This window comes from Schistocerca cancellata, chromosome 7, assembly GCF_023864275.1.
Source record: "Schistocerca cancellata isolate TAMUIC-IGC-003103 chromosome 7, iqSchCanc2.1, whole genome shotgun sequence".
Lineage (NCBI taxonomy): Eukaryota > Metazoa > Arthropoda > Insecta > Orthoptera > Acrididae > Schistocerca > Schistocerca cancellata.
This window is the reverse complement of record NC_064632.1, coordinates 352043064-352070447: the sequence shown is the minus strand read 5'-3', so window position 1 is coordinate 352070447 and position 27384 is coordinate 352043064. Positions and strand designations below refer to the sequence as shown.

The following is a 27384-nucleotide window of genomic DNA, read 5'->3' as shown; positions in this document are numbered from 1 at the left end:
GCGGGCACGTAAAGCAGTTCGAGCAGTGCCCCAATCAAATAAAAGAATGTATTTTACATGTTGTTATGCCGAATTAAAGTGCTTTCATGATTTGAATGCAATACTGACATTCATAAAGGAAGGCTTAAGGTATTTATCGATTTAATTTGTTACAGATGTCTAAACCTAGTGGCAAATATGGAGAACAGTACAGCAGAAAGGATTTGGTAGAAACTGTATGAAGGGTGTTAAAGGATGGCTGGTCAGTTTATAGATCCAGTAGAGATTTTGGCATACCTTACAAAACCCTAAAAGATAGACTAAGAGTTTGCACCTATCCTGCGGACTATGCCCCTTCTTTTTTTGAAAAAGGAAGAGGAAACTAAATTGGTGAAGTATGCAATTGAAATGCAAGAACTGGGGTTTGGATCGTCAGCGAGTGATATGCGTTATTACGCTTACAAATTAGCATCAAGGAGACCTCAAGGGAATCCATCTGGAGAAGAAAGAGACAAGGCAGGATGGGACTGGTAGACTTCGTTTAAGAAATGATATGGTTTAAGTTTACATCAGCCAGAAAATCTATGACATCATAGGGCCGCAGCTTCGAATCATTGTAATTTGAATGATTTTTATGATGTGCTAAGTGCAGTGTATGAGAAAACAGGGCTTGGGGTAAAGCCAAATCTAATTTGAAATCTAGATGAAATGGGATTTTCAATAGTGGAGAAGCCAAGCAAAATTTTTTCACCGAAAGGAGTGAAGCGTGTCCACCAGCAGACAACTGCTGAAAAGGGGAAGACCACAACAGTTGTGATTGCTGCTAATGCTATGGGAAAAACAGTGCCTCCTACGTTTATTTTCAAGGGGTTCGTGTCGCTGATAACTTGAAGGAAAATGCTCCTCCATTGAGCCAGGTAGCAGTGTCAAAAAATGGCTGGATAAATTTGGAAATTTTCTTGGCGTTCTTGAAGCACTTCATTAACCACTTTCCTCCCACTCATCCTGTTCTGCTGTTGATAGACTCACATTCTAGAGATGTCTCCCCAGAAAATTCAGACAAGAAATGGCATTATTTTTGTTTCCTTTCCATCACACACCACTCAGATCTTGCAGCCGTGTGATGTGACCGCGTTTGGTCCTCTAAAAATTGCTTGGAAAAGGAATGTGAGAGACTTTATGAAAACTTGTGGTTACAAGCCTACAAGAGCATATTTTTACCATCTGTTCAAGAAGTCAATGGATGAAACTATAACTCCAGCCACCATGAAGAGTGGTTTTTCTAAGACTGAAATTTCTCCCATGAATAGAGATGCCATTCCGGATGTCACTTTGAAGGTTTCCCAAGACCTTTAATGCTGGGCAAGTAGAGCTACCTGAAAGAACAGTAGATGGATGTGTATCAGCAGAGCAAAAAGAATCTGTTGATAATGTGCCACCTGAGCTAGAAGTGTCAGCAGATCAAACTGAAAATATCCAGGAGGAAATTAACATGCCTCTTCCAAACTCTATAAAACCATGGAGAAAGAGGAAACAAGTAGCTACTTCAGCCAGAGTTATTGCTGATGAAGGCGTGTTGGTTGCAATAGGCCTAAAGACCCCTGAAGAAAGGGAAGCAGACAGATAAAATTCCAAATCAAAGGGGAATGTTCCAAGGGAGACAGAACAAGGAAAAGTAAGCACCTCAAAAGCTAGAATGGGAAAACAGCGTGCACAAGTAGTTCCTGCAACAAGATGATGTATGCCTGTACAGAGAACATTAATAAGAAATGCAGGAAAGGATGACAACATTTGTTCGTCATGTGCCAAGATTGGATTTGTTGTTTGAAGGGCGAGTGTTTGTTTCATCTGTCATGCCAAAGACTGAAGGCATACTGTGCTCAGTTCATATACTGTTTATGCACCGAGGCTGATTCATATAAACTTGAATCACATTTCCGATTTTAAGAACTAACTTCAATTATATTTCCAATTTTAAGATTTTGTATGACTGCAGTAATTAATTATTATTCATTTCTATGTTAAAGTATGTAAGTAATTAATGTTACTTTTGATTACATTACGTATAATAATTTAGTAATACTAAATACAGTAAATGTTATGTGTATGGTGTATTTGATTACATTAAATCATGTTCTGATGACACAAAAGAATTTTCTTTAGAATTATAACTGCTACTGCGAAATTACACAAGTAGTATTGCGAAATTGCCCAAGTTCTTATTAATACAGTAAATCAGCACTACCTTACGAAACCTTCTTTGTATCTGTAATATAACTTTCAATATTTAACATTTATACCATTGAATTATACCACTTTTACTTATCATTTGATACAAAAATTCTATTTTTAATAGATTTATTTTAAATAAAAGAGGCAAAAAACCTTAATGCTGCGGAATTAGCCGAGTTTTCCCTATATGTCTTGTCTACTGCTTTCCACCCAGCTTAGCTAATTCCTTCCTGTGCACCTGTTTTCTTTTTTTTTTTTGTTTTTTTTTGTTTTTTTTTTTTTTCAGTTAATCCATGTAGCAATCATGCTGGGTGCTCAACACTGTCAGGAGTCCCACAATCATACTACTCAGACTTCAGGGGGAAATTTAATAGCTAATATTTTGGACTTGTAAATAATACTGTTGTCTGCGATTCTGTGTGCAGTGTTGTAATTTCATGTATTAGAAACTGACACAATCATTTTATGTACATTTTCTGTTCCATTTTTACATTTGCATTTTACATTATTGTAAATTTGTGCTACTATATAATTGTAGAGGTGTTTTCATGTTATGATGTGTCAACCCCATTGGAGGATTGAGGAACGGTTGTATGTTCGTCAGTGAAGGTGTTACAATGTCTTCTTCCTGGGCTTGTGGTTTCACTAGTGGGCAGCAGGAGCAAATTCATCATTATTTTTGTTGTCATCAGATTCATTTATTGATGTGTCGTATACAGTTATGCTCCAGGGCCATGTCCAGTGTCCAGGGTGGGCATCAAATGCAATCTCCAAAAACTTCTTCTCGGAAGAATAATGCTTGTTAAGGGACTTTATCAGACTCTCTCTCTACTCGTGAAATAATTTGGTACTTGAAGAATACTTTTAGTTCAGTTTTGGTATATTTCAACTTCCACAATAAACAAATTCACCATTTTTCATATAACTATTTGAACTCGCGCGAGTCAACCAAGTCGTCAAACATTAGACTCTATTACGAAACATTTACAACAGGTATGGTTTAATAACGATCAGAAAATATGAACATGTCTTACTTCTAGCAAGTCCAACACATGAATTACTGAAAAGTCTAATCTCATTTCTTCATTTGTTCTTAACAGTCATCACTGTCACTAAACCAGCAAAGAACAGCACATGCTCTTCTCTACACATACACTGAAACTCTGTGGATATTACAGCGGGTACTTGTCGGCTGCCACATCCACATTTTGCTCGTGACTGTTTTTAGACCTGCACACACGTACATGCAATGTGCAGTAGGTTGGATTTGTCTCTCTCACACTTCTATTTAAAATATCATGGGTTCGAGGCAGAGGAAGGCCAAGTGGTTCTAGAATTTGTGCGGAAATTCTCAAAGCACTAAAACTTCAAGGCCCCTTGGCATGTAGGTTGTGCATACAGATTTTCAGGCAACAGTTTGCAAAGAAAACAATGTCGTTTGCAGAGGAACTCCAGCCCCCAACAACTGGCAGGCAGTGTCCGGCAACAGCAGTTGGAAAGTGGGTTGGTGGCTGGTAGCTTCTCAGTTCGACCCTGAGGCCTATCAATGCCCAATGGTACCATTGAACGATGCTGGCTGACAGTAACTCAATTTCCTTAGCTGGATGGGTGGGCACTGTGTATACATTTCCTGCCCTGACATGTGCAGACATCACAGGTGTCGTATCATCAGCTTGTTGTAATGCTGAAGTGGCATCCCAAATTTCTGGTACACCTCTGGTTGCCTAATAGGTGTTCATAATGCGGAAGCAGTTGCTAGCTGCTATCTGCATCAGTTATGTAATCTTGAGGTGGTGACCTGCAAGAGCTGCCTAATTGCCATTACATTACTGACAGAGATTAATTGCTTTAATGGGTTTCTTTATAAAATAACATTTTTTGGTTCCACTCAGTTTTCTATAATTTCTTTTTTTGCATGATACATTTTGGAAAATGATTCCTATTTTCAAGTCTTTTTTTGGGTATTATGCCATTTATTTACAATGTTTATGACATGTGAGGTGCTGCATTGTTCTGCAGCCCTTACATAAAGGGTGAGTCACATAGGACATAACACCCCTTTCATTTCATGGACAGTTCAGGATACTGAAATAAGGTTTTCAGCAAATGACAGTACATTAAGGGGCACATACTTTTGTTATGTGATAGTCTTAACTCTTGTATTAATTGAGATATTGAAGCAAGTATGATTATTTAAATAGTGTATCTAAAAACAAAGATGATGTAACTTACCAAACAAAAGCGTTGGTATGTTGATAGACACACAAACAAAATTCAAGCTTTTGCAACCCACGGTTGCTTCATCAGGAAAGAGGGAAGGAGAGGGAAAGACGAAAGGATGTGGGTTTTAAGGGGGAGGGTAAGGAGTCATGCCAATCCCGGGAGCGGAAAGACTTACCTTAAGGGGAAAAAAGGACAGGCACACACACACACACACACACACACACACACACACACACACACACACACACACACACACACACACATCCATCCGCACATATACAGACACAAGCTCCCGGGATTGGCATGACTCCTTACCCTCCCCCTTAAAACCCACATCCTTTCGTCTTTCCCTCTCCTTCCCTCTTTCCTGATGAAGCAACCGTGGGTTGCGAAAGCTTGAATTTTGTGTTTGTGTTTGGGTTTGTTTGTGTGTCTGCCAACATACCAATGCTTTTGTTTGGTAAGTTACATCATCTTTGTTTTTAGATATTTTTCCCACGTGGAATGTTTCCCTCTATTATATTCATATTTAAATAGAGTGATATACTTTTCTTGATGGTATGTGAAATCTATCAAGAACATGATTATAGCGATACAATTCTTCTTAATTTTGAATCTGAAACTCTTCACAAAGGAATGTGAGACGTATTCTAGAAGTGAAAAATAATTCCGGTGGAATCAGCTATTGCACTGTAAACATGTTCATGCCAGGTTACAACATTGTATCAAGCCTTTCGACTGTTCACTTGTCTGCACTGCAGAACCAATAGGAATTCTGTTGTTTCTGCTTCAACATTCCTTGCATGTAGACATAAACACCAATGAGGAAAAGTTAGAGATGCTACTTTTATATGGCAAATGTTAAAGACGTACAGTCAAAACAGTACAATGAAATCAGGATAATTTTCAGTGTGGTAGGGTCCGCAGCTGCGATGAATTTTTGAATGATTTCTTGAAGCCTTCAGCTGCCATTTTCTTTATTTCCTGTACAATTGTACAATTTCATGCTTACCATTTTCAAGTATCTAAAATGGGTTTTGATGTAAGAACAAGTTATTTCTGCAGATATACTAGGCACATTATAACTTACTTTACGGATGATTTTTTGGTAATAGATTGTCAGATATATCATTGCTCATATAACATCATGTTATGCTCATAAATTAGTTTGAGGTGTTCACACTGTTTTAGGAGCATGTTACTTTTGAGCAGTTGTTGCAAAGCTCTTATATATAACATACTTAACACTAGGAAGATTATAATTATTTTACAGAATTTTGCTACTTAACCTGCATATTCCTATGTTCCAGTTATAGTTTATCGTCATTCATCATTGGTGTAAATATGATTGTACGAAATTTCTTTAAAATAACTTTAAATATTTGTTCTGTTATTGTAGGAGCACATCATTTTCGAACAGTTGGCACAAAGATCTTATATATCACATTTATCACAGTATTCTAATGAAATAGTACTGGAAACCATGAGGGTCCAGTAAAAACTGCTTTATGGTTGCATGATGTTTTGCGATACAGTCATATTTATTAATGAGTGTAGCAATGATTTTACATTCTATGCTTCTGTAATGGTTCGCCCTAGAACTAGTAGAAATTGTCTAGGAATTTCCCATTTTGCAGGTCTTTTTGGTCATTTAAAACTTTGACTGATCTTTTGGATGAACATAGATTTTGATTTCTTCCATTGCATCCATGAATTTTCCTTACTGTAGCTTATGCAATATTTGAAGTGAACCATCTATATTAGGTATTTTGTGGTTGGTGTCTTTTAAGTGTGCAGCAAAGGTGGGTGGGTTATTGTCACTTATTGTCGTGTGTTCTTTAAATTGTGTACTAAGTTTTCTTCCTGTTTGTCCAATATAAAATTTTGTATCCAATGTATGAAACTTCCGTTTTAGATACTTGAAAATGGCCTCAGGCCAAAATTGTACGATTGTACAGGAAATAAAGAAAATGGCAGCAGAAGGCTTCAAGAAACCATAAAAAAAAAGAGGGTATCGGGATACCTGTTCTGATTGTCACTGTCCATCACATCCGGTACTTGTATGAATTATTAGGTTGCTAAAGTGAACAGGCGCTTCTGTGTCAAGCAGAGGACGAGGATAAAGTCTTCAACTGACAGAGCATGTGTGGAAGTTGTTCGGGCTGCAATGATTGGAGGACGTGGTTTCAAACGTCAGGCAAATTTTTTCAGTTTGCTCTGCAGCATCTGGGAGACAACACTGTCCTTCCAAAATGTGCCCTTTACCAATGAAGCAAAGTTTATGAACCAGGCTAATGTAAATTCATGTAACATGTACTACTGGGCAACTGAGAATCCCTGCTGGCTTTGCCAGGAACAATATCAGTGACCTGGAGGATAAATGTGTGGTGGGGCATTATAATGATATATATTGTGGGATCTTACTTCATTCCAGGGATGCTAGATGGAAATATGTGTGCACACTTCCTTGTGAACATTCTAAGTTTTGTTCTAGATGAGGTACTACTTGATAAGTGACAATGTGTGTGCTGGTTGCATTGTTCACTCTTCCTATGTTGTAACACAAACACTGAATGCAAAATGTTGTGACCTATGGATAGAACAGAATGCTGCAGTACAATGGTCAGCCAGGTCCCGTGATTTTATTCCTCTTGATTTCTTTCTATGGAGAACACTGAAAGATGCAGTCTGTGATGAAGCTCCAACTACACTAGACAATATGTGTTCTCAAATAACCATAGCATTCAACAGCATATTATTCAGTGTAATTTCATCAGTTCGTCTATTTCTCAAATGGCGATTTCAAATGTGCCTTGCAGTCAACGGCAAATAATTTGAGCACATGCATAAATACATTGTAAAACTATGCTTTATTAACAAAAGTATTTACTTTGTGGGTGACAAATCACCAGTTATTCTGAATAAAATGTTTAGTTTATTTAAAGTGTTTTCCATCTAATTACAATTTCAGGTAGTACCGGTAGACACAGCAGATGTTTTACATTCAAGCACTAAGACAGGTCAGGTTTTTTTTCATTTTAGTCTAAGAAAGTTAATACAGTAATTCATTTTTTTTCTATGAATAGGGCTGTTTATCATTTTGAAGTATGAACACCGACAATTATGTTTAAGCTTTGACAAATAAGCAGTGACTGAGAGGCTTTAAATGGAAAACTGCCTGACAAAATTGTTGTTTTTCTGTAAAAACGCACATTTGTAATAGTTTCGCTAAGCACCATCTAATGTGCTGGAAACTAGCATGTTCCATGGTTCCATATACAAAAATCATAGCTGACCCTGTATCTATGTTGTAAAGGAAATGAGGTTTTTATTTAGTAGCATCGGCCTGCGTTGCTGCATGTAACAGTGAAGCCTGGTGTGGGAGCTCTGCTTCGAGTGTTTACATGCAGTAGTCAAACAACTTTGGCCACATTGCTTTCCAGTTTTAGTACATTTCTCAGATTCTTTTGTGAAAGGTTTCAACATCAATATTAACAAGTGCTATATCATTGTAAGTGTCTTTCCAAGAGCTACTGGATGCAGTTATGAAAAGTATACAGCTCCACTAAATAAACCATACTTGCTTGGATACCTCAGTTGTTAACAGATTCAGAGCATTATCCACACAAAACATTATGTGCCCCTCAGCATACTATCAATTGTGGAAAACCTCATTTAGATATCTGGAACCGTACCAAAACTAAAAGGGGTGTTACATCTTATGTTACTTACATTGTATAAATGTGCAGTTTTATAATTAATGATCCATCATTAATTAATGTCTAATTTGGGAAAAAGCTTTACTTGTAGTTTTCTTGTCCACTTACCCAGAAACTCAGGTGTATTAAGCATGAAACACATTTTACTATGCACAGTACCTGTTGAAAATGGCAAATGAACAAAAACGAAACAGCCACAAAGATATTTTTACACACAGTCAACAGAGATAATGCTACAGATCTTCCACAGAGTGCTGTATACTATTCTTTCGAAGAAATTGTATTTTTCTTCTCTTATTTCTTTGTATCGCTGCTACTTTTCCATATTGAAGGATGCTATTGAAAAATCTGTAGGAATTCATTGAGATGCTATCCAGTTTTGCATTTAATATTTTGTTTTTTGTATTGTTTGTGATGTGAATATATATCCAGGTCCACTAGGTCCTTTATTTAGGTGGTGGAGTACTTTGACATGTTGCTCTACTTTTCCAAATGGATGTCCTGTATTGTGTACATGTGTGGCTTTTCCTGATGTGTGTGTGTTGTGTGTGGGAGCTCTAATGTGGTCTGTGTGCTTGGTGTGGAAATCTCAACCTGTTTACCCTAGGTAGAACTTAAAGTATTTGTGAGATGTTATTATATATATTCCAGAATATGAACATCAGTCAAAATTACACTTTATTATTAGTTACTGATGTAGATGCATACTTTGTTGCTTTCTGAAACATTTACATCATTCTGTAATATATTCTCAGCTTATGGAATGGTTGATAAGCAATTGTTTTTATCTTCTTCCTCAGCCGTATGGTTTGTACATATATCTTTCTTTACTTTGCCTACTACTGAGCTGTGTAGCCATTGGCAGTTGCAATCTGTTTTACTATTTTTATCTCCTGTTGCATGTTTCTAGGTTCGAATGTACACTCCTGGAAATTGAAATAAGAACACCGTGAATTCATTGTCCCAGGAAGGGGAAACTTTATTGACACATTCCTGGGGTCAGATACATCACATGATCACACTGACAGAACCACAGGCACATAGACACAGGCAACAGAGCATGCACAATGTCGGCACTAGTACAGTGTATATCCACCTTTCGCAGCAATGCAGGCTGCTATTCTCCCATGGAGACGATCGTAGAGATGCTGGATGTAGTCCTGTGGAACGGCTTGCCATGCCATTTCCACCTGGCGCCTCAGTTGGACCAGCGTTCGTGCTGGACGTGCAGACCGCGTGAGACGACGCTTCATCCAGTCCCAAACATGCTCAATGGGGGACAGATCCGGAGATCTTGCTGGCCAGGGTAGTTGACTTACACCTTCTAGAGCACGTTGGGTGGCACGGGATACATGCGGACGTGCATTGTCCTGTTGGAACAGCAAGTTCCCTTGCCGGTCTAGGAGTGGTAGAACGATGGGTTCGATGACGGTTTGGATGTACCGTGCACTATTCAGTGTCCCCTCGACGATCACCAGTGGTGTACGGCCAGTGTAGGAGATCGCTCCCCACACCATGATGCCGGGTGTTGGCCCTGTGTGCCTCGGTCGTATGCAGTCCTGATTGTGGCACTCACCTGCACGGCGCCAAACACGCATACGACCATCATTGGCACCAAGGCAGAAGCGACTCTCATCGCTGAAGACGGCACGTCTCCATTCGTCCCTCCATTCACACCTGTCGCGACACCACTGGAGGCGGGCTGCACGATGTTGGGGCGTGAGCGGAAGACGGCCTAACGGTGTGCGGGACCATAGCCCAGCTTCATGGAGACGGTTGCGAATGGTCCTCGCCGATACCCCAGGAGCAACAGTGTCCCTAATTTGCTGGGAAGTGGCGGTGCGGTCCCCTACGGCACTGCGTAGGATCCTACGGTCTTGGCGTGCATCCGTGCATCGCTGCGGTCCGGTCCCAGGTCGACGGGCACGTGCACCTTCCGCCGACCACTGGCGACAACATCGATGTACTGTGGAGACCTCACGCCCCACGTGTTGAGCGGTACGTCCACCCGGCCTCCCGCATGCCCAGTATACGCCCTCGCTCAAAGTCCGTCAACTGCACATACGGTTCACGTCCACACTGTCGCGGCATGCTACCAGTGTTAAAGACTGCGATGGAGCTCCGTACGCCACGGCAAACTGGCTGACACTGACGGTAGCGGTGCACAAATGCTGCGCAGCTAGCGCCATTCGACAGCCAACACCGCGGTTCCTGGTGTGTCCGCTGTGCCGTGCGTGTGATCATTGCTTGTACAGCCCTCTCGCAGTGTCCGGAGCAAGTATGGTGGGTCTTACACACCGGTGTCAATGTGTTCTTTTTTCCATTTCCAGGAGTGTATTTCATTTGTCCTTTGCTGCACTGATCTGTATGCTGCTTGTTCATGAATGTTTGGGTGTCAGCTATCGTACATTTAGTGGCAGCATAGGCTTTATAAGCTTCCAGGTGTTGTAAGAATGGGATCATTTATATCTGGTACCATAGTTGACATCTACATAAATCATTTGGAACAAGCATTGTTTAACAGCGAAGAACTGTGCTTGAAAAAAATTGTTATATACGAAGTATATAGGCGGCACACTACTGCTAATAAAACTGGATAGTAATGATCTAGTGGCTATTATAAGGTTTAACAGATGAAAACAAAGAATGAGAATGAGTTATCTATGTATTATTTGTACGTAAAGTTTGTGTGTCATGTGCCACATGTGTACACACATTATATATTTGAAAATCTGTCCCATATACTTTGTTCATGTGAAAATCCTTTCCTATTTTTATTTGAATTTGAAAGAAGATACTAACATAAGTCATGGCTGGAAAAATACTGCATGCTGTGCAGTTCATGATATAATTGCAGGCTAAAAGCTAGCAGTGATCTGTATTTTTATTTTGTTTTTATATTTGAAAACAGTTCCCAAATAGGCTTCCAAAGTTGTAGTTTCTATGTTGCATGGCCATGAAAGAGCAAGAATTCCGGGCCATAGACATTATATTAATTTGCATATTGGGACTTTGAAATTTAATGAAAGAAATTGGAAAATCCAATGTTAAGAGAGAATGTTTCACCATTACAGGTGACAAATTAATTATGTTGCATGTCACACTTTGTGCTCCTACAATAAAATTCTATAATTCAAAAATGGCTGATGCCATAATGCAATAGTGTGTCTCTGATAGACCTAAACTAGCTGATAAGTGTCCAAATAACATCTCTTTCTTTCTTGATACAAAAGTTTTGGAACAAAAGAATGGTAGCAGACTCAGTAGTAACAATGTGAATAATGTGCTATAAACTACTTCTGCTAACAAACATTTACTCTGGCCAACACCGGACACATAGAGTAATGCCTTGAGACATTACAAGGCAAAAGTAGCTTTTATGAAGACATTACAAGGCAAAAGTATCAATTATCTAGACCTAAATACCACAAGAATAATACATGCACATTCAAAATTTATAGGAAAAGTACCATGACCAACACTACAATCCCTGCAACTTCATGTCAGCTAAGCATCAATAAACAAGCAACATGCAGGTCAGTGCTTTCAAAAGGAAATAAACTTAGTGAATCAGATGGCAGTTGCCAATGACTAACTTCAGATCAGAAATGGAGTGAGCACGAGTCTAATGTTGAAGATGGCATACCTTAGAACTCAAGATGCCATTGTTATGTCAGTACTATGTTGGCGTCCTTCCCTCCCACTGCAGTTTCATGAGTATGATGAGTCTGTGAACAGTGGCACTGCAGTTGCTATCTTCTTGTTAACTCATTCTCTCTTAGTGAAGTTTCCAGGTGTGTGAGGCTGATCATGACTTCCAAAGTGAAGGCAAGTTGTGGGTCTCACTGATTTGGATCAAACTAAATGACTAGAAACAAGCAGATGATCCTTTCAAGTTCTTAGAGAATCTTGCTCGAGTGGGCCATAGGAAAGAAAAAAAATACTGTTTAAAGATTTGTGAGTACAATGTAAGAGATTTTAAGCAACAGTTTTCATTTCAATGCAATGGTCAGGTGCACCAATTGCCAGGTCACCAGCTCAGGTTCAATTCTAGCTGCTTTCCTCTTGCTTTTGTTTCATCCTCATGATGTTAAACTATTACTTTAAAAATTTAATGTATTTAAACTGTTCATTTCACACACACACTGAAAAAAGTTTTGCATCACCCTAGTTCCCAGAACTCCTGAAGGTAGACGTTGACTGTGGATACTGTATCACAAACACAGACCCTTTGACTGTTCAAAGATGTCACTAAATCTGCCCAAAGTTGTAAACAACCATGCATGAGCAGCGCCTCTTAGATGGAGGGCATCCGACAGCCAATCAGTTCCAGTCATTCCACCAGGAAGGAGGTACATGGCTCATGTTGTCTGTTGTTCAACCGTGCCTAGACAGTCGATGCTGTGGTTCGACCGCATCCACATTGTTCCTTTGTGCCAGGAAGGACTTTTAACAAGAGAAGTGTCCAGGCATCTCGGAGTGAACCAAAGCGATGTTGTTCAGTCATGGAGGAGATACAGAGGCAGTCTCTGTCGATGAAATGCCTCGCTCAGGCTGCCCAAGGGCTACTACTGCAGTGGATGACTGCTACCTATGCATTGCGCCTTGGAGGAACCCTGACAGGAGCACTATCATGTTGAATGATGCTTTCCGTACAGCCACAGGACGTCGTGTTATGACTCAAACTGTGCACAATAGGCTGCATGATGCGCAAGTTGACTCCCGATCTCCATGGCGAGGTCCATCTTTCCAATCACGACACCATGCAGTGTGGTACAGATGGGCCCGACAACATTGCGAATGGACTGCTCAGGATTGGCATCACGTTGTCTTCACCGATGAGTGTTGCATATGCCTTCAACCAGACAATTGTCAGAGATGTGTTTGGAGGCAACCCGGTCTGGCTGAGCGCCTTAGACATACTGCCCAACAAGGTGGAGGTTCTCTGCTGTTTTGGGGTGGCATTATGTGGGGCCGACACACACCGCTGGTGGTCATGGAAGGCAGTGTAACAGCTGTGTTATACATGAATGCCATCCTCCAACTGATAGTGCATCCATATCGGCAGCATATTGGCAAGACATTCATCTTCGTGGATGACAATTTGCGCCCCCATCATGCACATCTTATGAATGACTTCCTTCAGGATAACAACATCGCTCGACTAGAGTGGCCTGCATGTTCTCCAGACATGGACCCTATCAAACATGCCTGGGATAGATTTAAAAGGGCTGTTTATGGACGACGTGACCCACCAACCACTCTGAGGGATCTGTGCAGAATCACTGTTGAGGAGTGGGACAATCTAGACCAACAGTGCTTTGATGAACTTGTGACTAGTGTGCCACGACCAATACAGTCATGCATCAAAGCAAGAGGATGTGCTGCTGGGTATTAGAGATACTGGTGTGTACAGCAATCTGGACCACCATCTCTGAATATCTCGCTGTATGGTGGTACAACATGCAATGTGTGGTTTTCATGAGCAGTAAAAAGGGTGGAAATGATGTTTATGTTGATCTCTATTCCAGTTTTCTGTACAGGTTCCAGAAGTCTCGGAACTGAGGTGATGCAAAACTTTTTTTGATTTGTGTACATGTAAATGTAATATATTCAATTTAGTTTGTTAGTTAATATACACTGACAAAAAAAAATCCCAGTGCCAAAAAGTGATTACTATAGAGTAATGAAATTTCGGGAATACATTTGTCTCGATAATGTATTTAAATGATTTACATTAAAAGGTTAAAGTAAGTGTGAGATAAACCATTGCAAATGTGAAATGCTGGTACACTAACAACTGGTGTAACCACCAGAATGTTGAATGGAAGCATGCAAACATGCATGCATGGCGTTGTACAGGTTCTGGATGTCAGTTTGCGGGATAGAGTTACATGGATGTTGCACTTGGTTGGTCAATACATGGCCAGTTAATGCCATTTGTGGATGATGCTGGCATTTTCTTCCAGTGATGACCCATATGTGTTCCATTGGAGACAGATCTGCTGACTGAGCAGACCAAGGCAACATGTAGACACTATGTAGAACATGTTGGTTTAATTAAGTAAGCACAACAAATTATAACTATTTAAATAATAAATCTGCTTACATAAGCAATCTTTTGACCTAGTCAAAAGTATATTTGGCTGTGCAAATGACAACACAACATTAAATTCAAGTTCAACCACTTCCTCATAATAAATTAGGACACTCAGAATTAAATTCACTAGGATAGGATTCCTGTCCAGGTTTGTGACTTGTGATAATCACATGCATAAGATAGAGTTCTTAGCAAGACCACAATTGTTGTTATGAAATCAACCAAATTTCACAAATACCTGGTCCATTTACAGAGTGCCAAATATAAACAATTTAGTGGCTATTAACCTGGCGGCAATGCAATTTTAGCAGTACTGTTGGCCTCGCTCGATTACATATCTTCTTGGCATCAGAATTATATTTTATAGGGCCAAAAACCAAGCGATGATAATGGTATCACCAAATTCAGCATCCAAGGCCCTTAAATACTGCCCTTAAGATCGCCTGGCCTCAAAACTCCAGGAATATGAACCACTGTAATATGCTGTTGCTAGTGAGGTGTTAACCACAGCACTGCTCAGCCCAGACTCCTTACCCATCACAAAGGACAAGTTGCCACTTGCGCACCAACCACTCTGCCAGGCTACTGCCAGGCTACTTCCTTTCGCGGGCAAGCTTCTGTAAAGTTTGGAAGGTAGGAGATGAGATAATGGCAGGAGTAAAGCTGTGAGTACCGGGCGTGAGTCGTGCTTCGGTAGCTCAGATGGTAGAGCACTTGCCTGCAAAAGGCAAAGGTCCCGAGTTCGGGTCTCGGTCGGGCACACAGTTTTAGTCTGCCAGGAAGTTGCAAATGTATATTAATTGCATCTTTTCTTAACGATAATTACTGCTGTTGTTATACAAATTCAGGAGCACTTTGTAGTCTTTTAATTAGATTTAGACTTGGCAATAGAAGTACACATCACAGGTTTGAGCAACAGGAGTACATTTGGGTGGAATGATCTTCAGTGTACACGTTGCTCCATGTAACTTCGTCTTCCTCATGAATAATGTCTCATCACACATTGTCAGATCTGCTCGGCCCCCCATAAATCCACCAGTAGATGGAATTTTTGTGTGTTAGCAATGTATGGTTTTAATATTGTTACCAAGAATTTTGCAAATTCTTTTTTTTAATTTCCTTGACTTGAAGCAAGTAATGACAACATTCTTATGTTCTTCTTTTAATTTTTTCATAATACCAGCAACATGAGGACCAAATATACTGGTAGGCTCTTGCATACATAAAAATACAAGGGGTAATAATTTCCCTGAAGCAGTTAAATTGTATTGCACTTTGTAAGAAAAAGTGATTTTGGAGAGATTGAGTTTTTTCAACAAAAAGGTCATTACACACTTGTAATCCAGTGTCCATCCAGTCTGATTGGTGTTAATTATGCATTGAAGGTTGAAGTTTGGTATTATATGTCTCGCCCATATACAGAACCTCTCTGCTTCTTCCAGCATTTCTTTTAGAGTTACAACATTATTTTTGCTGACGAATTTGGTGATTTTTCACTGTCTCACTGAATTTTTATGTTTGAAGTTTTTTTTCCCAGAGATCACTAGCAATAAAATGTAATTTGTCTGACAAATATGAGAATGTGACAACCATTGTCCGTTGTTGTAATGTTCTGCACTTGTCACTTTTTCTTAAGAACCTCATGAAATCTGAAATATTTTCCATGTTTCTGAGTTGCTGAAAGCACTTTTGTCATTGATCCAGATTACATAATAAAAATACACTCTGTATGAAAGAATAGTATATCAAACTATGTAAAAAACAAAGATGCTGTGACTTACCAAACGAGAAAGCGCTGGTAGATAGACACAATAAAAAACATACAAACACACACACAAATTTCAAGCTTTCGCAACCCACGGTTGCTTCATCAGGAAAGAGGCAAGGAGAGGGAAAGACAAAAGGATGTGGGTATTAAGAGGGTAAGGAGTTTTTCCAATCCCGGGGGTGGAAAGACTTACCTTAGGGGGGAAAAGGGACAGGTACACACGCACGCACATGACACACACACGCACCCATCCTCACATATACAGACACAAGCAGACATTTGTAAAGACAAAGAGTTTGGGCAGAGATGTCAGTCAAGGCGGAAGTAAAAAGGCAAAGATGTTGTTGAAAGACAGGTGAGGTATGAGTGGCGGCAACTTGAAATTAGCGGAGGTTGAGGCCTGGCGGATAACGGGAAGAGAGGATATATTGAAGGGCAAGTTCCCATCTCCGGAGTTCGGATAGGTTGGTGTTAGTGGGAAGTATCCAGATAACCCAGACGGCGTAACACTGTGCCAAGATGTGCTGGCCGTGCACCAAGGCATCTTTAGCCACAGGGTGATCCTCATTACCAACAAACACTCTGCCTGTGTCCATTCATGCGAATGCACAGTTTGTTGCTGGTCATTCCCACATAGAATGCATCACAGTGTAGGCAGGTCAGTTGGTAAATCACATGGGTGCTTTCACACGTGGCTCTGCCTTTGGTGTGTACACCTTCTGGGTTACAGGACTGGAGTAGGTGGTGGTGGGAGGGTGCATGGGACAGGTTTTACACCGGGGGCAGTTACAAGGGTAGGAGCCAGAGGTTAGGGAAGGTGGTTTGGGGATTTCATAGGGGTGAACTAAGAGGTTACAAAGGTTAGGTGGATGGCGGAAAGACATTCTTGGTGGAGTAGGGAGGATTTCATGAAGGATGGATCTCATTTCAATGAGATTGGAATGACTCCTTACCCTCTCCCTTAAAACCCACATCCTTTCATCTTTCCCTCTCCTTCCCTCTTTCCTGACGAAGCAACCGGGGGTTGCGAAAGCTTGAATTTTGTCTGTATGTTTGTGTTTGTTTGTGTGTCTATCGACCTGCCAGCGCTTTCTTTTGGTAAGTCACATCACCTTTGTTTTATATATATATATATATATATGTCTGTGTATAGGCGGATGGATATGTGTGTGTGTGTGCGAGTGTACACCTGTCCTTTTTTCTTTTTTTCCTCCTAAGGTAAGTCTTTCCGCTCCCGGGATTGGAATGACTCCTTACCCTCTCCCTTAAAACCCATATCTTTTGTCTTTCCCTCTCCTTCCCTCTTTCCTGACGAGGCAACCGTTGGTTGCGAAAGCTAGAATTTTGTGTGTATGTTTGTGTTTGTTTGTGTGTCTATCGACCTGCCAGCGCTTTTGTTTGGTAAGTCTCATCATCTTTCTTTTTACATATATTTTTCCCACGTGGAATGTTTCCCTCTATTATAAAATTAATCTGCTTGTGTCTGTATATGTGTGTGTGTGTGTGTGTGTGTGTGTGTGTGTGTGTGTGTGTGTGTGCGCGCGCGCGCGCGAGTATATACCTTTAATCTATGGGTTTTGGCATATTTGTTTCCTACTAATTGTATCAACTAGAGAATTGCTAGTTTGTTGATTTGCCCGTGTTTTAATTAGAATCTGAAATATATGCCTTGATGAAAGCACTACGATCGGCGAGGTGACCACGAGAAAAAGGTTGAAAGGATAACATTCTACTAATCATAGTGTGGCATGAATTAAGTCTGAATGTGAAAGGAAAGTTAGGAAATTTGAAAATGTGAAAGTGGGAAGTACATGGGGTGCACTGAAGTAAAATGGAATGATGATCATCTGGCCCAACAAATATAGGGTAACACCAATAGCATCTTCAAATGGTATAATAGTATAGTAGATTTCAATATGAATAGACAGGCAAGGCAAAGAATGAAACTTCACTGATAGGAGGAGGAATGAACATTTCTAAAAAGGATAATCGCAGAAGTTGGAGAGAGAAATATCAGCAGAAGAATGTAGCTGAGAAGAAATGGTGGTTAATTGAAGAAATTCTTCAGTTTTGCAATACAAAAAATGCTCTAGAAAAGCAAGGCTGAACAATAGAAGTCATTTAGAAATGAAATTAATACAAAGTGCATGGAAATGTAAGTGGGATGACTTCTAGAAAATTCTGAAGATAATGAAAAGGAAATGTTCATGGGAAGAAAAGACTGAGGATGTAGAAATGTCAAGATAAATTTCAGAGAATGTAAAATTAAAGGCAATAACACGAAGAGTGCAAGAGAGAGGAGCAAGCATATTGGTGTAACAAGTACAATGCCTCTATGATGAGAAGAAGTGTCTGTTAACATAATAGAGGAAGTAATGAATGTTGTTTTGTGGACATAGGAGATCTAGTATTAGACTAAAGTAACATGCTGCAAGATTTTTGAAATCCTCAGAAAAATTGGTGTGTGTTTCAGAGAAAGACAGTTAATGCATGATATGAATTAGGACATAGAGGGAACAATGAGACTGTAAGATTAAGAGGGACAACATGGATTAAAAAGGATAGAAGGAAAAAATATTCCATACTTCCCTCTACTCTTCATTGAAGAAGAAACAAAGGATATAAAAGAAAGTGTCAGAATGGTATTAAAATTCAGGTTATCAATAAATGATCTGATTGGCTGATGACATTGCTACCATATATGATTGTAATGAATAATTACATGACTTAATGAATGAAATGAACAGTCAGCTGAGTGCAGAATATGGATTACACATAAAGAAAGGAAAGACACAAGTAATGAAGACTAGCACAAATCAGGTTAGTGACAAATATCAAAATCGTGGATCAGCAGAATGAGCCATGAATGATGAAGGACAGAGAACATAATGACCAGACTACCACAGGCAATGTGAGAATTCCTGGGCAAAAGAAATATAAAATAATCAAATACAAAGGAAGACATACTTCTCAAGTAGAGCACTGTATGGCACTAAGTTGTGGACTGTAGTAGAACAACAAATGAAGGTAAATCAAAATCTGTGATGCATGGTATTACAGCAGGGTGGGTTATGAGTCACATCAAACCATTGAGAAGCCCAATGGAAGAAAACAAAAATTACTTTTTAACATGAGCTTATGGCTGTTCTGGATTTCTTATTGCTAATGCTGCTTACAATCTCACAGTAACAAGTTAAACCTGACACTACTGCTTACCCGAGGATGAATTGATTTGAATTTACAGTCACACTTCATGCTTACAGTCTTCTTTGAAGTCTAGGCAGAGGCTATACATTCGCACAGGAAATTTACCCTACTGAGCTGCTATGTCCAAATGGTCCACTGAAAAGAAGTCTGTATATGAGTAGGTTGCTCTAAGAAACCACAGTTGAAGTACCCCTTAACAAAGTATTAAAGATTAAGTGGCTTGTAAATACAGGCTTGTTGTTTGAACTGAGTGACTGATGCTGTATGGTGTTCTTCTGCCAGTCGCCTTTCCCTCCCAGACAGGAAGTTATGCTCACCTGCTGATCTGTGGTCCCTGGACCATAAAAATGTTTGATGTCTTCTCTCAGTATATGTTTCATCACCAAATTGATAGGCAGTAAATATGATTAAAATAACTATATATATTGCAGTAAAACATACAAATGTAAGGCAGCCCTGTTGCAAGTTTTATAGCATGCACTCACAAATCTGAGTGACATGGCAGGAAGCCACCTTGCCGTAGAACAGGGAATTAAAATGAGAAATTACATCAACACACAGTGAAATTAAACAAGATTAAGTCTAGTCCCTAGAGAGTGAGGAATGGTTGAACGTGAGAATGATGTTAGCCATGAGATCCACATAACGAAAAGTGTAGGGGCCAAACGACAAAGCTTACCTCATTACATTTTGTGAGGTTCTAATGCTGGGTGTTCGCTGTGAAAGTGGTCTAATTGCTCGGTAGAAACCATTGTGACTACTGCAGGCTTTTGGATGTGAATTGTGCTGATCTACGTGGATGACCCTAATGTGTGACCACCCTTCACGTGATGAGAGGCAACATTTTAATAATGAAATGGCGGTAACTTCCGCAACTCTACTGTCTGCAAAGTGAAGGCATCATAGATTAACAAACGATTGGGGAGTGTGCCTCTCATTGTTATTTGTAAACTCGCGCACTGCACCGTGGTGTGTGTCCACAGTTCACAAGTAGGTCCCAGCAGCCAATATGACAGTGGCAGAGAATGAACCACTGGTGCGGCCTCCCCTGGAGGGTGGCTTGGTGTCCTTGCCCCTCAGGTTGGGACACCAGTTTGTGCAAAAATTCTCTGAATGAGGGAAAATTGGTATGTGTATGCCACTGCATGGCTTCACCTTACAGTTTCATACAATCAGACAGGAACTGTTAAGTAAATTCACTATTCTGAGCATTTTCTACAATAACCAAATGGAGAATGTGAAAACTAACCTGTTCCCTCCATTTGATGGTCCTCCATGCAAAAAATCCTTCAGTGATACTGGTTGGATGGGGAAAGTTACCCTAATTTCATAAAATGATCAGTTTAGTTAAATATGACTTATTGATCAAAGATCCATCCGGTCTTCGATTATTGTCGGAGAGTCTCAACTTATGTAGGAAACTCAGATCTAAGATTGGAATTATGAATTTATTTATTTATTTTTATTTCTTTGTTTGCGATGGGAACTGACTAGTAAAACTATTGTGGCTGCACCCTGGGCATTGTCATGTTAAACTTTCCAGTTAAAGCCCACAGAATGGACAACACCACTTCGTAGCTACCAATTGTGATTCATAGTCCTGTGAAAATTCTTAAGTGCAACAGCCTGTGAACAAGATCCGTCACCCTCAAACAGAATTCCCAAGCTATCGGATGACAAGAAACCACCACAGCTTGTATGAAGACTCACTGCCAACAACCACCCTTACTGTCAACAACTGCTCTTTTCAAAATGTTGCAAGCACAGCTCCCCCCTCCAACTTAGAGGCATTGTCCTACCCCTTCCTGTGGCATCTTGTGCTATTGTAGCAAAAAATTAAGTGTTACTTGACTGCTACATGTTAAACACTGAGATGATCAAAGTTACAGGATAGCTAAATGCACATAAGTAGACGGCAGTAGAATCGTTTACACAAGGTATAAAAGGGACGTGGATTGACAGAGCAGTCATTACACTCAGGTGATTCATGTGAAAAGGTTTCCAATGTGATAGTGGCCACATGACAGGAATTAACAGACTCTGAATGCAGCATGGTAGTTGGAGGCAGATGCATGGGACAGTCCATTTCAGAAACCGTTGGGCAAATCCATATTCCAAGATCCACAGTGTCAAGAGTGTGCCGAGAATAACAGATTGCAGGCATTACCTCTCACCACTGTAGCCAAAGCTTTTGTCCATCTCCCTTACACTCTGTAAAGCTTTCCACAAAGGTTAATTGATCATTTACAGACAAGTAGTGCTATAATGTGGGGTGGCAGTGGACACAAACATGTAAAATACACAAATAACACAAATTAGTACGATACTGAACTTAATGATTGAAAGCAGTGGTGTTTTTGTTGAGTTGTCAGTGTTAACAGACAAACAACACTGTGTGAAATAACCATAGAAATCAATGTGGGAGATGCAACGAATGTATCTGTTAGGACAGTGTGTTAATGGGCTATGGCAGTAGACAACCAATGCGAGTGCCTTTGCTAACATCGCTTGTAACACCTCCCTGAGTTCATTACCATATTAGTTAGAACCTAGATGACTGGAAAACTGTGGTCTTGTCAGATGAGTCCCAAATTCAGTTGGTAAGAACCTAGGGTTAGTGTGTGACGCAGACCCCACAAAGCCAGGGATCCAAGTTGTCAGTAAGCCACTATGTGAGCTAGTGGTGGCTCCATAATAGTGTGGGCTTCATTTACATGGAATTGATTGAACCGATCATTGAATGTAAATGGTTGTGTTTGGCTATTTGGAGACCATTTGCAGTAAACAACAATGGAGTTTTTATGAATGACAATTTGCCATGTCACAAAGCCATAATTGTTTGTGACAGGTTTGAAGAACATTCTGGACAGTTCAAGCGAATGATTTGGCCACCCAGATTGCACGATGTGCACCCCACCAAACATTTATGGGATATAGCCAAGAATCAGTTCATGCACAAAATCCTGCACCAGCAACACTTTCGCAATTATGTATGGCTATAGAGGCAGCATGGCTTGATATTTCTGCAGGAACTTCCAATGACTTGTTGAGTCCATGCTGTGTCAAGTTGCTGCACTATGCAGGCAAAAGGAGGTCCAATATGACATTAGGAGGTTTCCCATGACTTTTGTCTTCTCACTGTATGAACAGCTGGATGTTTAAAGTGCTGTAGTGCACTGCTAATTTTGATACCTCACACTATGTGTTTCTTATGTGAAAAATAAACAAAATTTACTGAAAAGTTTATCGAAATGATGCAAAATTCATTTAAAATCTAAATTTTCCTACTTACACTTACTGTCTACAAATCCAATGGATTATTACATATTGTATGTGATGTACAAATGACTACTTTTCTGCTTTTGTTCTACAACCTAATTTAATTATGAAAATGTTAATTACAGCTAAGTGTAATTATTAATAATTTCATCAAAACTTTGTTATTCTAAATATGCTTACAATTATTCATTCCTGTTATACAATTTCTTGCTGTGCAGCATTATTTGGAGTTACTATTTTTCTCCTTTGTAATAGGTTATATAAGTTCACATTTTTGTTGTTTGGACTTAATGATGATAAAGTCTGTATACAATATTGCGAATAGATAGTTTCCCTGTGAACTACTGACACACACCCAGTCAGTAAAATTTCCAAGTTTTGAGTCATAGATTTTATTAAAACCATTGTGTGTGATATTTTATTTTTTTTATAGGAACTATAAGTCCTCCGGGCCAGAAAACTACATGTTTAGAGGAAGTTATTCTTGAGCCAGAAGATCCATCTGCTCTGGATTCTTTCCTTGAAGACGATACTAAAGAGGTTCCAGCAGTTCAGGATTCTTCCTCGGGAGACGATCTTAAAGCAAACGATGCAAAACTGTAATTAATGTTAAAGACTAATTGTGATGTGATAAACATTGGAATGTGTTCTTTGTTGACAATTGAGATATTATTTATCTTTGAAACAAATCACTGATCATTCCTCATCTGTATCACCTGTTTGACAAGTGACTGTAAAAATTTGTTAGTTTGTTGTTAAAATATATTATATGTTGCAATTTTTTATTGAAGTAAGCAGAAATTCCCAATGAAACACTATGCCCCACAAATATTTCACAGTGTGTTATAATTAAGGAATTTCAGTTTTCTTGGAAGAAAGAAAAATCCCTGAAAATAATTGTTTTATTTGGGCAATTTTATACTATACTGTGCTTATGATTTTACAGTGGTACCTGTGATGTTGAATCAAGACTTTGTGCTTTAATACTGGTTGTGTATGAAACTCTTGGGTCAATAAAATTTCTGTGTATACATAATTGTAAGTTATAATTTCGTTGATGTAAATGTGAAGGAAGCACTAGATGGCTTTGTATGCATTATTGTCTGCGAACAAAACTTCTGCTACATTTTGTTGACTATAAGAGTGTTGCTATAGGTGATGACTGCAGTGATGATTTACACATAAGATGCTGTTGCACATGTTTAATATGTAATGTGGTTCATTCTGAGGGGCTGTGGGAGGGATTTGGGCAAATGTATTTATTATCCACAGAAAAATTACAGGGGTTGGACAAATATATGGGACCACTGTGAGAAATGTATGCATGATTGTAAATACAGATGCTCGCCAAGTCAGCAGGTTAAGCTATTGTATTTGAGCACAAAAAGTTCCTCTGCATGTTCTCAAAATGTTGCAAGTGTCAGTCATGGCCAGAACAGTGTTCTGTAAGGTTTGTAAGTGCATTATATTGGATATAAGTGAATTTGAAAGTGGGAAAATTGTTGGTATTCATATGTTGGGTGCTTCCATAAGCTAGGCAGCTGAAATGTTTGGGGTTTCAAGAGGCTCATTATCAAACATTTATATTACAAACAGGTAAAGCAAGAAAACAGTGTCTGAAAAGTCAAAATGCAAGTGAAAGAACAGCAGCAGCAAAAGTGGCTGCTGAGCTGAATGTCACACTGGCTAGGCCTGTCAGCACAAAAAAAAAAAAAAAAAAAAAAACAACAACACCCTGAAGGAAGTTCTATAAGCAGGGAATTACAGAGTGAGTCGGAATCCCAAAAACACCTGTCAATAATGAAAATGCCGTCAACAGGAAAACAGGGTCCGAAACCATTGAAGCAATGGAAGAATGACATTTGGTCCTAAGAGTCTCATTGCACATTATTTTCAACTTCTTGCTGAGTTTACATCCCAAGAACGAAATGTGGTGGGGGTTCATTGAAGATTTGGCCAGCCATACAGTGGTACTCCATGAGCCACATAGTTACTCTGAAGGGTCCCATTACTGCCAATGGCCATGTGATCATTTTAGCTGATCAGGTCCATCCCATGGTGCAATATTTGTTCCCCAAAGGTAATGCTGTGTTATAAGATGACAGGGCCGCTGTTCACACAGCAAGCATCTTTCAGGATGGGTTTTGTGAGCATGAGGATGGGTTGGCAAATGTCTCCTGGCCACCATAGATCAATATTATTGAGCCTTTGAGGACTACTTTGGAGAGAAGGATGTGCGCTCACTATTAAACTCGATCATCGTTATCTGAACTCTCAGTGTTTTTTAGGAAGAATGGTATAAGATTCCCTTAAAAAAGAAAAAAAAATACAGGGCCTGTATTTATTATTTTGAAGATGACTGGAAGTTGGTCTGAGTGCCTACAGTTTTCCTACACTGTATTGGGTGTGGTAGTGTGTTGTGTCTGTGGTGTTTCCATAGTTTTGCCTACCACCCCTTCCTGTATACTTTGTAAAACTAGTGTGTATCATTGAACACACAGATTAACTGACCACTTACAGACAAATAGCTGTATAACATCACTGGCAGCGGACACAAACATGTAAAATGCTCAAATAACATAAATTAGTACAATGCTGAACAGTTTTTCATGAGCCAAAAAATGACTTTTTCTCTACCCCTACTTAGTTGGCAGTATACAAGAAAGCATGTTTGTAATTGTTGTGAGAATGTTTAAGGAATCTCTGCCAGTATTGAAGTTTCTAGAATTTATAGATAATTATTAACATGATGCTGATGTAGAACTTTTTGCTGACTTCATAAGTACCAACAATTTAGAATGGAACCTGCTGACTAACCCCTCATGTAATTTATCTTTCTAAAAAGTGTAAAAAAAGAACATAGAGAAAGCAGCCATAAAAAATGAATATGATATGTTTCTTACCCTGTCAGTATTAATTATTAATAAGTCTGAATTAACTAATCAGCTTTACTTAAACAATGACGACTCCAGGATGGAGTAATGACAATATTACAGAAAGGATAGATTGCTACTCACAACATAGAAGTGACTGACATGTCTATTTCAATGTTGAATACCAATAACAGAACAGTGCCAATACATAATAACTTATTCATTGTTATGAAGTAGGAGGGGTTACGTTCATGAGAATATCCCCAGTCTATATATAGAATGGAGTGGAAGGTACTGCTGGACCTCCTAAGTCTATTAAGTGGTTGTGGAATGATATACTGCTGATACAAGTTACTGCAAAGTAAAATACTTTAAAAGTGTCCTATAGTTATTGAAATGCACAACACACTCAATTATGGCAGAGGTGTTGTATCAAGTAGCGACCTATGTATTTAGACCCTAATGAACTTTTAGCACACTGGCAAAGTGAAGGTTTAATTGAAGTGAGAAATGTGTTGAAATGCATGGATGGTGAATAATGGGTGGATAGTGAATGAGAAAAATATACCTACTTTGATATTCACCTTTAATTCACCTACGTTACCTGAATATACAAAAGCTGGTTTCTTAAGTCTTAAGAGTCCGTCCATATGTCCACAGTCATATGTGTTGCTTTCAGTGCCAGAGATTTGGTCACACAGCTCCAACATGTGCACTGTGGTAGATGCAAGTTAGATGCTCATGGTACATGCCTGACGTGCATGTGACCATCTTGTGTTAATTGCTCCAGTGCATATCCAGTCTGGTCAATGGAACATGCTTATTATGTACAGGAAAAGAAGATACAGGAGTTTTGGGCCATCAGGCAGTTATTGTATATGAGACAAATAAGATTTTTAAGCTGTGCAACCTCATTCTCTACCACTTTCAAGCAACCAGTAGCCACGTATGATGTGTCAAGGTAAACTCACAGTGCAGAGGCTAGCACATCCATATGTGACTGCAGCTATAGCTGCCATGGCACTGGTGCAATTAATAGCTTACCAGACCATCCAGTGTTGAGTTTTAAGGAAAAGCTGGTGGCTTCTGCTCTAAAAAAGAAGTCTGCTACTAGATGCCTTAAGTGTACTTCTGTACTACCCATCCTACAGAAAGTAAAACCATTGGGTGGGAGGGCCAAACCTAAAAAGCATGATGTCTAGCCCTCTAACCATAATGCTTCAGTAACTTCTGATGGGGACGACTTTCTGATAGACCTATAAAAATGTTTGGGCTATCCACCGAGCCTGTCTACTGCTACTTCAAAACTTTTGAACTCTCCACCTAGGCCACAGGAATAAATGAGGGTTAAACCAGTGGATAATATGGATCCCAATCTTCAATGGAAGTTGAACAGTTTGTTGGATGCATTTGGAGGAATTAAAACTGCTTGTACAAGAACAGCCAATGTGCATCTGCCTTCAGATGACACACTTCAAGGCCACAGATAATCTTGTGTTGATACAATATAATGTTCACACGAAGGATGACATAAGTGGTGACTGTTGCAAAGGGTGGTGCAGCTGCGTTCACCAATGAAAAGTACCACTACTTGATCATCCTCACCACTAAGCTACCTGTGGTGGCAGTGGCAGTGGTGGTGTATGCGCCATCTTGTTGTGGGTACATCTAACACCTCTGAGAATGCAAGGCATGCTAAAAACTTTGTGATGTAGTGCATAATGTCCCATATAAACTGCTACATCACAAGGCCTGCTGCCGCTCATTACTCAGTCATGAAATACTGCAAAGAAATCACAACTGATGTGTAATCTCTTCATTTTTTGTCTTCATTTGGCAGTGAAAAATTATACTTAATGACCTGCCTTCCATATGAACATAATTGTTTATGAACAGAAAAAAATCAGTAGTGGGATTACTTCAAAGAGATGCAGTTTTGTTTATTGACATGAGAGGTACTGACTATACCCTACAGAGTTTAAGTACTACCCATACAATCAGAGT

At 39.5% G+C, this 27384-nt stretch overlaps 1 protein-coding gene across 2 annotated transcripts in view; it reads left to right on the top strand.

The window, feature by feature from the left end:
- Positions 1 to 23543, top strand: part of LOC126092288 (dysbindin) — a 30455-nt gene extending 6912 nt beyond the window's left edge. The window contains exon 6 of one of the 2 annotated variants that reach the window (XR_007521320.1): positions 22941 to 23076. Coding sequence is in view for 1 of the 2 variants with exons in the window: in XM_049907808.1 (XP_049763765.1) it covers positions 22941 to 23110 (170 nt within the window). In the remaining variant the exon portion in view is untranslated. Of the gene's footprint in view, positions 1 to 22940 lie in introns of both variants that reach the window. The other variant, XM_049907808.1, reaches the window with a different exon arrangement.
- The last annotated feature ends 3841 nt before the right edge of the window (positions 23544 to 27384 follow it).